Consider the following 12,469-nt stretch of genomic DNA (forward strand, 5'->3'; position numbering starts at 1 on the left):
TGACATTTGTAACAGTGAACTGTGCTTGTGATTATCAATTACAGTTCTGTCAATGAGAAACTGGTTAGCAGGTTAGTCGTACTATTATCCGTTTAAACCTTCTACCTTTCATAGTTCAAACACGGAAAAAAAAAAGTAATCTTATCTTAGACAAAAATGACTTAAAAGTGCTTGAATTATAAGAAATTGTTCTTGTTTAGAGAAGGTTTGGACTAGTCTTGAAATAAGATTGCCAATGGAACTAGACAGATTTTTCTCATTTTCTACCTTTTTGTCTCATTTCAAGTTTTTTTGTGTGTGTTATTTTAAGTGTTCAAGTTAATTTCTTCTTATTTTAAGCGAATTAATGCTTGTTCCATTGGCAGTCTTATTTCAAGACGAGTCCAAACCTACTCAAAATCAGCATTAAAAGCCTTATTTCGAGCACATTTCAAGCCATTTCTCTAAGATAAGATGGCATTCTTCCATCAGGTACCGGACCTTTGAGGAGCTCAAAATCATAATTACAAACATATTCAAGGACTCATAATATAAGAGTAGGCCTCACATTGTCATAGTTCATGAGCTGTGTGCTCTGACTGGCCAGTCTGCGGGCCAGGAGCCAGCCTGCTTTAATGGCTGTCGGGGTCAATTCTGGACGACCCTAAAAGAAGACAAAAGGCAACTAGTAAATGTATTTAGTCCAGCTTTACATTGAACATTCACATATGAAAACAAAGTTGCCATATGATTAAGACAGTAGTTGGAGCATAACATTTAAAACATCTTTCCAGGGTAAAAAAAAAAAGCCTGCATGTTGCACACACACACATACACAATTGTACATTTCAGGAAACAGTAACGCTGCAGGGCAATACTAAACTGATGACTTAAACCTGTTAAAATCACATCACACATCCTGCTGTCCCAAACACAACTGCACGTATCGCCGTCCGTGCCTCCATATTGCACTTAAGTGTTTACACGCCAGACAGCCATGCGTCACAATAATGCATTTCTTGGCGGCTTGCACCGTTTTAAATAAAGCAAACACAAAAAATGACAACAATGCGTCGGACAAATTGATGGAGACATCTATCCTCCGCCTGAGGAAAAAAAAAAACTTCCCGCTGCCGTGGAAGGCTGACAGACAGATTGGGGTGAAGTAGGACTCATCAAAGCGAGCCGTCAGTCAGAGCTGCGTGTACATGTCGCGGTGTGCGTCTGAGGCCTGGCAGGCAGGAAGGAAGCACACAGCTGGTTGTGTTGAAAAAACAACACTTGCATTACATACAGCGGAGATAACTAGTATTAACATGGCCACTTGTGCTGGGAATGCCAAAGGTTTGGACAGCTAAGCATGGTCTGTTTGATAGAAAATAATAATAAGTAAGAATGAGAACCTGTACTGACCTAAAGGACAATATGGATGAGGTTATGCAAAAAAAAACACACAAAAAACAGCTGCTGGTTTGTTCATAACAAGACGAGTATTTGTAGGGTACTTTGAGTGATTAATCTTACTTCTCCAATGTCCCCAAAAGCGTAGATGTTTGGCACCGAGGTGGATTCGTCAGCTCCCACAATTATCTTCCCAGTCTCCTTGTTGAGTTGCACGCCGAGCTTGTCAAGGCCAAGTGCTTTAGTCTCTGGGGCTCTGCCTGAGGGGAAAATGACAACACAATACTATTACAATTCAGGGAAGCTATGTGGGAGATGAACCAGTTAATAATTCCCAGATTGTTAAAACAAAACGAAAAAACAAAACATTAAAACCTTTTGAAAACAGACAGTGAACAGTGACAGTGTGGGGTGCAAATGGCGACGCTTCCCGATGCTTTCGGCGACGCACGGACCGTTCTCTGTCCCCATCTTTGGACTGCTCAAAAACCTGCCCGGGTAACATAATAAACAGCGGGACCCTGAGGTACCCATGCAGATGCTATCGGACAGCAAAAATAACAAACCTGCAAGACCCTTTTTCCGGGCTGGAGCCGTTCAACCCCCCCCCCCCCCCCCCCTCCCCCCTCCTTGACTTGGGCCAGGGGGCTACAGGGACCGGCCGCCTAACGCTCGGCTGCATGGGTGGCTGGAGGATATGGAGAGCACACTGGAGAAGAGCTGTTCCCCTGAAGTGTGACTTGTAAATATTTTCAAGTCTTCTGTTTCTGACTCGTTTCAATTCATTTTGTCGTATTTCAAGCGAGATTACCTTTGAACAAGTCTGACATGTGATCAAACAAGCAAAGTAATCTTGGTCCGATCAGGGAAAAAGTTTAAAATTAGTGAAAACCTCTCAATAAAAGAGAAATATACTCCATTTAAAGGTGCACTATGCAACTTTTGTAGTGAAAAAAAAACAACATCTTAATATTTGTGCATGTTTGACCTTTTAGTGGGGTTATGGGTGCAGCCTGGCACCTTTGTTTTCCCTCACAGTGGACTTAATGAGGCTCCAGGATCAATCGTTTTCCCGGATTCCAACTTGCCAGAAACCCAAAAACATAAGCTTCTGGAGTGTAATATCGCCACTGAGTCACTAAAAGGTAAAACACGCACAAATATCAACTTGTTTTTTTCCACTTATAAAGTTAGTGCATCTTTAAGTCATTTAAACCCATGCTTGATCTTCAGTTTGTAGTGCAGTAGCTGTAGGCCTCGTAATCCAAGTGTCCGTGGACGTTGATATTAGAGGTCGACCAGTATGGATTTTCTAAGGCTGATGCCGATTTTTGAGGTTTTAATTGGCTGATGCCGATATGCTTGGCCGATATTTTGGGCCAATATTTTTTGGGCAATTTTTTCCAAATGTCTGGTCTACAGTATAATCCTGTAAAAAGATAAATACTTGGCCACTCCAGCAGTGGCCAATTTTATTTTATTACTGTAGGTGATTCAATCATAGTGTCTGTCCCAGCTTTGATTAGCTGCTGTTAGCATTAGCATGCTGTTGCCAGCCACGGCATTTTGCGCGACGATCCAAAATACAATTGTGGAGGTTCAAACTCAGATTGAATTCTCAGGTTATGTGCTTCCAATTAACTTCGCTCTTTCCAATGCAAAAAACAGAAAGTCCCAGAGATTTGAGCTTTTATCGGCGCTAGGTCGGCCGATAGCCGATATTGTAAAATCCCCAAATATCAGCCAGCTATATCAGCCAGCTGATATATCAGTCGATCTTTAGTTGATATATTAATGAAACTGTAATATAAAAATAATAGTTGTTGGTTTAATTGCAGCAGTTGAGGATTAGGTAGCAGTTGCAGCAATGTTGATATTTATAGCAAGACGTAGGCTTCTTTAAAGTGTTGCAAATAAACATGTTTGTGCAGCCCTACAGGTACCGCTCCATTGAAGAAAAGAGTTTCATTCGTAGTAAGTTGTACATGTACAATGTACAATGTACAAATTTCCTCTCAGTTCATTTGGATCCACTGGTCTGCAAACTGGATGCATAAACACAACAGCCTTCACAGAGTCGAGAACATTTTCTCAGTACAGACTCTGGGTACTTTCCCTCCACTGAATATTACAGATCAAAAAAGAATGGAAATGCTGACCAGGTTGAATCTGAAACTGGGCTTAATTATACTGGAAGATGTTTATTTTAGTTGTAAAATTAGCAGTGGCCTATATATAGCATATATATGTGCATATCTGAGGAATCTCCCTGTTCTGTGTAGCAAGTCACTTTCCGTGCTGCTCCAGTCACAGCCCCATTGTGAGCGGAGGACGCGGCGAGAGTGCGGCCTGATAAGACAAACAGTCGAACATTATCGGTTGTGACATGAGACGGAAGTGTCGGACCAACCAGCCAAAACAACCCTGCGCAAGTTGAAATGAAGCCGCGCACTTATCTGATCAATCACATGAGCAAATACAAAAGAGAAACTTGAAAGAGTCATTGCCGACAATTTGAGTCAAAACATGAACGAGTTTAAGACAAAAGACGGTGTTCTTCCCATTCATTATTCTGAATCAACTTTAATGTGTTATTTACGCCTGCTGAAAAACCATAAAGGCGATTTCAACAATGAATGAGGGAGTGGAAGTTAACATTTCTAACATACCAATTCCTAACAGGTGAGTATATAAGCGCATTTTTCATCACGGTAATGTAAAAAACAACAACAACTAGCCTGCTACTCCCCACGATCAATAAACATGCTTTATAATCAAATGCACAGTGCACAAAGGACTTTTTCCCCACTACACTTGTCTACGCACATGGCTCACAAACACACCGGACACGGGTAGACCAAAACTCTGTAGATTTTGTAAAATAAACATAAAAACCCTGCGATGAGGACCAAGAGGAAGCAGACGAATGTGTTTTATGCTGACAGGAAATGTGGACATGTTGTTGTTCCTACACCTGCAGAGGAGCGGCCCTGGGTGCAGGAAGGAGCAGGGGAAAGGATGCATCCGACAAACTGGTACTGTCTCAGGGCCCAGGGTCTCGCTCTGCTCTTTAATAACTCCACTGAGGTTTAGGCCGTCTGACCTCCAGTGTAAGGTCCCTTTAGGGGAAGTGGCCTTGTGCTCATAACTGCTGCAGCAGACTTCAAAGAGCGGGAGGCACTATCATGGACTGTTTCTCACTGACCCGTCTGGGAACACAGGCCACATGGGCACAGCAGATCACAGCATTGGTTTCCTTGCTTTTTTATTCACAGTTATTTTTCAAGTATCGGCGTTGAAGGCAATAGAATTAATTACAGACACACTGAGAACTACGCTGGTATTAATATTAGATAACATTCATATGCATATTCAGATCCGTGGGTAAGTGTTTGCCTTCCAACCCGAAGGTTAATCGAATCTCTTAAGGTAGTGTTATTGTGTCCCAGGGCAAGACACATCACTACTCCATCCACAGTATGAGTCTAAAGCATAAAAATGTAACAAGTTTGAAAACCAAGTGGGAGTGCTTGCAAACTCTCTGATATTGTTGCATTTTTCTCGAGAATCTCACTTCTCACCTCAACTGTAGAGAAACTACTGTTTTGGAAATGTTTAATTTTCCGTGACCAACTTGTTGTTGGGGCTTTGGGACTTTGTTTCTTAGAAGCATCTGGTGCCTCAATCACAGATTGCAGTTTAACACCTTACATTCATTTCAGAATGTGAACAGCTGTGATTTTCCTGTAGGGACATCATCTTGTTGCCTGTGCACAAACAGATGTTGTGGTAATTTAAATTCTAATGGATGTAATGGAAGTAAATTGCCTTGGTTTTCAAGGTTATGTATAATTTTGTTTTTTGTTATTCGAGACTAAAAGAATAAACTTTAAAACACTGCTTAAAAGTAATGCCACCAATCAGCTTTTTATTGCGCAATAATTTTTGAATAAGTATAAACACTTTCAGAAGTCGCCATCTGCTCCTCAAGATGCAGTAAAACACATATTGTTTCAAAGTTTCACTACAAATGCTCTCAAGCCTCCTTGTGACGTGACCTTTTCAGGCACCGTCAAATTAAAAAGCGCACTATGAATACAATTAATCACAAAATTATTACAACTGTGTTGATGGTTACAATTACGTCATGTGTGTCATGCACCTGCTGATGACAGCGGACAAATATCCCTCTGACCCTCACATGGAAAAAGCAGACTACAGTCACGACAGGGAGTCACCCACGTCATCTGAGCTACAGGGTCACACACATCCTTGTCACTGTCACACGCAAAGGCCCACAAACGCTGCCTCGTTACACAATGGCCACTAAACAGCTGGGAGTGTGTGGGAGAGCGGCAAATGTTAGCCACAAAAGTGAAGCCCTTACAGATACAAGGACTGACTCAGACATGAGGGTATATAGCTGTCTGTGACAGATACAGCATTGGTTTCCTGGAGGGCTGGCATGATCAGGAAGACCCAGAGAGAGAGGAGAGGGGGAACAGAGAGACGTGGTGACCCTGTGTGTGGGTGCATCCTGCCCTCTGCTCCGCTACAGCCACAGACTACAGTTTAGGTGATTAACACTTCCCCTGGCTATTCCCATCACTCCTGTTTTATTATTTATTACTTTGTTTTCAGCCTCGATTTGTCGGCTTTATGCTGATGCTGCACTGTATTCAGGGTGGAAATGAAAAGAATACTGGGCAGGACAAAGAAGTCATAACAGATTTATAGTAGGTATCGAGGGTACCATTTACAATGTGCAGCAATGGAGGGATCTGTTTGAACGAGACAAGCACTAGCAATGATCAACTAACACAGCTTAGGGTAGTACGTCCAACTGCATCCTCCAACAGTTACTGTAACAGGAAATCAATTTATGCAACTTACATAAAATTGATTTCCTGTTACATTTTGACTATGGCAGCAACAATTATCATTCCAAGCTCTAATCTAAAGAGATAAACCCAAATAAACTTACCAACTGCCCATAACACAGTGTCGTAAGTGTCTTGGTGTTGACTGTCTGTCTGCGTGTCCGTCCATGTGACTTGCAATGCCCCGGACGGGAGTTTATCGATTCTTCGGGGCACACACTTCCAGGCAAACTTGGTCCCATAGGCCTCCATGTAGTCAGTCACAAGACCTGACATTTGCTGTTGGATAAAACAATTAGTCTGGAAATAAAGATTTTATCAGAACTTAAAAAAGTATCTAAAGTCAATACCTGGTCAAAGCCTCGAAGAGCAACACTGCGAACCATGATTGTGGCGTCTAAACCGATGCCTGTGAGGAACCCGGCACACTCCAGACCCACATCTGATGAATAAAACGTTAAGAATATACTCCTTAAATACTATATCTACCGTATATTAATGGACTTAAAGGGATATTTCAAGATGGTTGACATAGGGCCTCATTTCCTTGTTATCCAGAGTGTTGGTGATTTGTGGAGATTTTTTTTTTAAATTCATGCAGTCCTTATATTTGAAGAGTTTAGTGGCGCTATGCTACTGCTAGGCTAGCGCATGTCTATGGTAACTAGTAGCCTGCATTAAAAAACCTTTTCAAAATCATCGGGTCGTCCTCCAAACGTTGTCATATCTGATTTGTAGAAAGCTCCTTTGTGAATTCCACGTGTAGTAATGCCGGCCGATTGTAAACAAACTACTGTAGATCCGGTAACCTAGCAGATCACTCCGCCGCTGCGTAGCTTACAACCAGGAAGCTGATGCTGCTCAAATACAACTTATTTTAAATGCAAAATAGTTATATTTCAAAAATTATTCAGTCGACACAGACATTTATATTGGCAGTCTGGTGTTTTAAGTGATTTGCCTCAGGTGCACTGTGCTTGAGTCGGACTGTCTTTAATGCAGGCTACTAGTTACCATAGACATGCACTAGCCTAGCACTAGCCTAGCACCACTAAATCCTTCAAATATAAGGACTGCATGAATTAAAAGAAAAAGAAATCCCCAGAAATTAACAACACTCTGGATAACTAGGAAATGAGGCCCTATGTCAAAAATCCTGAAATATCCCTTTAAGCGCAGCTTCTCTTCTGTTGAGGCACATTCAAAGAAAGGATACAGCTTGCACCAACCACAAGTCTGAAAAACAAAAGCGAAACACTCAATCAGACCATTTTAAATAATACGGATCAAGGTTTAATGGTAGTTTCAGACTGTATATACACAACAGTTCTCCAACCTACAAAAATCTAATGTTGAACTTGGGATGAGTTCTGTGATGATGTGCTAAACTTCCTGCTAAAATCCAGAAGGTGAGTGAAACATGCTGGAAAAAAGCAACATTTAAGTGGATCCGCATGTGTGGTCCAGGTTAATAACAATTCTAATCCAGTCCTTAGACGTGTATAGAAGCAGAGAGCTAATTGCTAGCATTTAAGCTAATCCCTACAAATGGGGTGTGCCATGTTCAGACTCAAGTCCACGCTCAGGGTCGCTGAGAGAAGCCTGTCACACACAGGTGAGGCCTATTCCTCCTTGTTTCGGCGCCTTCGCTCCACTGTCTGCTCTACCTGACAGTTCTGCAGCCTGAGGCACATCCTGCTTTGGCCCATGCTAACAGTAAGCACTAAAAGCCCCTGTACCCACATCATCAGAGTGTATGGGGCACTCAGGCTCTCAGCACGTATTGTGAAGTGGTTTAAAAGAGATTAGGTAAAAAGCTGCAGCGACAGTGTAGAAAAGTCTCCTTTCATTGACCCCTGCAATTCCGCATTGTGTTGATACTGATAGTATGTTACACTAGTCGTCTGTCTTGTACTGCAAAGTAAGTTGGACCAATAACACAACAGAGAAAAGAGTGCACAGACATATAAAACAGCCACACTTTATAAACAACAAAAGTTCAGACTCTTTGAATGAAATGCTGTAACATGAAACACTTTCCTGCACTCTGGTCTGCATGCAGCATTACTGTACACAGCCTGTCATGTTGCATTAGGAGAATATTTAGTGAACTAAAAAACGTACTTAGTAAAACTATTATTTACACCGCAAGGCAGATTTGCATGCATCAACAAATGCCATGACAAAAAAAAAATGACAGAGATCCACAAACAAAGAGAAACGCGCCGAGGGTCTGGCGTGGCAGTGGGGGGTAGAGTGTGTTTATGAGCCCAGGCCAAAGCCCTGCTGCACAAAAGCTGCTATCCAATATCAGTGGCTGCTGTTGACCTTGGCCGGCTCTTCACAAGCCTCGCCACTGATAGGGAACTTTGCGTGACTGCTCAGAGTGTGGGTGGTATGAGAGAGCTGTATGAAATGTTACAGAAATCATTGGCTGAGAATGAATAATAAAACACTTCTTGTGCCTTAGCTTAAAGGCCCAATACCTGATTTTTTTTTATTGCAAACAATAAACTATGAAACCACTAAATATAAATATTAGCGGTGGGCCAAACTCATTCCTAAATTCCTTAACATATTTTTAGCTTCACAGGGACGAGTTTACTATAGACACGTTTCACAACTTGCAGGGTCACTTTTCAGGGTCACAGGGACAGAAATGCCACAAGTTCATGAAATTCATACAAATGCTTTATAATTAAATGCATAGTGTCTTTCTTCTAACAAAGAAGACAGACAGACAGAGTTTACAATGTACAAAAGGACCAAAAAAAAAAATCAGGTATAGGGCCTTTTAGAATATATTTTTATCATCTTCACATTATCTTCTGTTCAATCTGTTACATTACATCAAGAATGTAATGCTTATACAGTAACTCAGCAGTCTAGGTGTATTTTCCCAGCATACGTTTTCTCCTTGTATTTGATAAAATATTTTGATTACAACTTTTTACTTCTATTTGAGTACAGTAACATTTGGGTTAATTGAGAAAATAATTTTGCCGTTAGCCACCTCTGTTCATCACTAAAGAACTGCAGACACATGCGTGAAAATGACCATTTCTGCACTTGGAGAGGCCAGATATCTATCACTTTGTTGTGTGCACGCTCCAGGGTCTATTAGCTGTCTGTCACTCACCGGAGTCCCATCACACACCATCACCTGCACAGCTGACAGGTCTGCACCTCAACAACAAACCCGTCATACAACCCTATCAGAAGGAGCGCTAAGGCTAACCTACAGCAGACAACAACAGCAGCCTGCAGCGGAGAGAACATAAGAGACTCTCCAACTTCAGCTTCAAAGAACTTCCTGAACTCAAGTGCTCTCCAGAAGTGGATAATTCTGCTTCCTACACAACTGTGCCCTGTTGAGTCACTGAGTGCTACAGTGGTAATGTACATGACTAGTACAGTGAGTGCCCAGCTGAGAATATATAAAAGAAGCTTCACGCAACACAGACAAGTTTCTACTGCCACCAAGTGTCCACCAGTGTTAATTTTGTCGACTAAAATATTTAGTCTTAATTTTAGTCAAAGTGATATTTTTGACGACTAAAATTGGACTGAAACTAAATTAAAAGTTTCTTATGAGACTAAAACTATGACTAAAATGTCCAGATATTTTAGTCGACTAAAATAAGACTAAATAAAAATTAAAAGGAGAGACTAAAATCATCCAAACATCTATTGACCGTCTGAAAGAGCCTCATATCATTTAAATTCAAATGGGTTTGTGCTTTTCATGTGGAAGCAGCTCCATGAAGTTGAGGACCTTGATTAAATATGATTATAATGAATATTATAAATACAAAGCCGACTAAATTAGTCTTAAATTTAGTCGACTAAATTGACATGCAATTTTCGTCGACTAAAACTAGACTAAAATTTAAAAAAATGTTTTAGACTAAATCTCGACCAGTGTTAATTTTGACAACATATTTTAATTTAGTTTTAGTCTTAGTCTTTTGACGAAAATGTAATTCCATTTTAGTCTAGTTTTAGTCAAAATAAAATCTTCAATTTTAGTCTAGTTTTAGTCGACTAAAATTGCAAGTAAATTTAGTCGACTAAATTTAAGACGAATTTAGTCGACTTTGCATTGATAATATTCATTATAATCATATTTAATCTGGTTCCTCTGCTTCATGGAGCTGCTCCACATGAACAAAGCTCAGAGCTGATCCTTTGGCAGAGAATTTACATGATCTGAGGCTCTTTCAGACGGTCAATAGAAGTTTGGATGATTTTAGTCTCTCCTTTTCATTTTTATTTAGTCTTATTTTAGTCGACTAAAATATCTGGACATTTTAGTCATAGTTTTAGTCTCATGAAAAACTTTTAATTTAGTTTTAGTCCAATTTTAGTCGTCAAAAATAACACTTTGACTAAAATTAAGACTAAATATTTTAGTCGACGAAATTAACACTGATCTCGACTCAAATTAAATTACATTTTAGTCAAAAGACTAAGACTAAAACTAAAATAAAATATGTTGTCAAAATTAACACTGGTGTCCACAAGGGGCAAAATAACACAGAGAAACAGACATGACATTTGAAGAGAAGCCTGCTTAAAAGGTTTTTTGAACTTGGAGCTGATAATAAGTATAGTTCACAAAGCATGTTCTTGTTTTTGCAATGCAATCTCTAGACAAGCTGAAATAATTAACATTAAAACAAGCCATTAAACCTGCCACTAAATAGAATTAAGAAGGCAAGCAAAAACACACAAAAAAACTCTAAAAGTAATGAAAACGATTTTGCCAGAAATGTATATTCTTCACAATTAGTATTAAAGATGTATCTATGATCAGTGCCAACGTGCAAGACAGAGACAAATTAAGTTGTAAAGAAAGTCAAATATTAGAATAATTGTTTCCGCAGCTCTGTCATCATGAAGCAAACAAGCACATCAGGCCAGGTACGCCACAACCACTAGTCACCGTCTGCTGCCGGTGCCAATAGGAAACGTCAGGGAAGGACCAATTAGCTGGGTGACGACAGGAGCTAAATTGCTGGATTAAAGGCCTTGTTCTGTAAAGGTGAGGATGCACGCCGCTAATCTGAATCATGAAGTGCGGACAGCCTGACAGGAAGAGAGCAAAACAAACTACACGTCCCCGATGAAAGATTACAGTGCGTGACAGAGGGACGCACCACACAAGCTCCAGTGAGCATTGATACAGGATCTACAAGGTGGTTAAGAGGCAAAAAAATAGCATTAAAACTAAAATGCACGTTCCATTGCCTATTTCTTTGACCAAACGTCTAAGTGGTTATCATAGGGACATGCTAAAGGGCTTACGTTTTCCCAGGTGAATTCCTCAACCAGAAAACGTCATCACTGGTTATGCCATGTTCCACACCAGGGACCTGCGTGACAGAGAAAAAGTATAAAGTTTCCAAAGAGTTGTTTTCCCATAAGAAATGCATAAATAACCAATGTTAAGGCATAGATACATTGTAATAATACTTACATTTGTAGGGCACTTTGGACGCCCTCCTGTGGCAATCACAATATTTGAAGCCGTCAGGGTCGTCTATGGATTAACAAAGCATATTTGCAAATGCAAAAAACAGAAATATAGAATGTTTTATTGCAAACCTAAAAAACATTATTTTTCATCAGGCATGTACTAAAACGTCTGCTCACCTCTTTTCCCGCTTTGGTAAATGCTTTAACCGTGTGTTCATCCACGAGGCTTCCTTTCATGTTCAGATATTTTACCTTCCTATGAATAAAATATCCAAGATTCTATTTTAACAGCCATAGTGATCTATTAAATTATGCAAGTTCTACCTGCACTAAGCACTAGGGCTGCACAACACATCGCAAAAAATATCATTTCGCGATAGTAGGTGATGCAATATCCGTATTACAAGAAGCCACAATACATCGCAACATCACTAGTCTTCATCTAACTGAGATCGACACACTTTTATGCAAACTCAGCCAAAAACAAACAATGCATTGAACTAATAAATGTGTAAAAGTGCAGCGTTTAGTTAAACATTTTCTAACTTAGTTCAGCTTTAGTCTTCTTTTGGTCCTGATAAAGTCTTATTTAGACACAACTTGTTGAAAAACTAGCCACTTACAATTTGTGTTTAATTAGAATGAAACGGTTTAGTGAAATATCGCAATAATATCGTTATTGCAATATTGCAGTCGTATCACGCACACAGACACACATTTACAATAAAACA

General features: G+C 40.1%; 1 protein-coding gene across 2 annotated transcripts in view; it reads right to left on the reverse strand.

Annotated features, from left to right (window-relative positions):
* txnrd2.2 (thioredoxin reductase 2, tandem duplicate 2) overlaps nt 1-12,469 on the reverse strand; it is a 375,099-nt gene that overhangs the window by 361,575 nt on the left and 1,055 nt on the right. For both annotated transcript variants that reach the window (XR_013793468.1, XM_079568055.1), the window contains exons 6-13: nt 11,916-11,994; nt 11,740-11,802; nt 11,568-11,635; nt 7,477-7,496; nt 6,611-6,702; nt 6,365-6,539; nt 1,504-1,640; nt 548-643 (exon numbers count right to left, since the gene is read on the reverse strand). Coding sequence is in view for 1 of the 2 variants with exons in the window: in XM_079568055.1 (XP_079424181.1) it covers nt 548-643; nt 1,504-1,640; nt 6,365-6,539; nt 6,611-6,702; nt 7,477-7,496; nt 11,568-11,635; nt 11,740-11,802; nt 11,916-11,994 (730 nt within the window). In the remaining variant the exon portion in view is untranslated. The remainder of the gene's footprint in view (nt 1-547; nt 644-1,503; nt 1,641-6,364; nt 6,540-6,610; nt 6,703-7,476; nt 7,497-11,567; nt 11,636-11,739; nt 11,803-11,915; nt 11,995-12,469) is intronic.

The sequence above is a fragment of the Gobius niger genome (assembly GCF_951799975.1).
Source record: "Gobius niger genome assembly, chromosome: 1".
Taxonomy (NCBI): domain Eukaryota; kingdom Metazoa; phylum Chordata; class Actinopteri; order Gobiiformes; family Gobiidae; genus Gobius; species Gobius niger.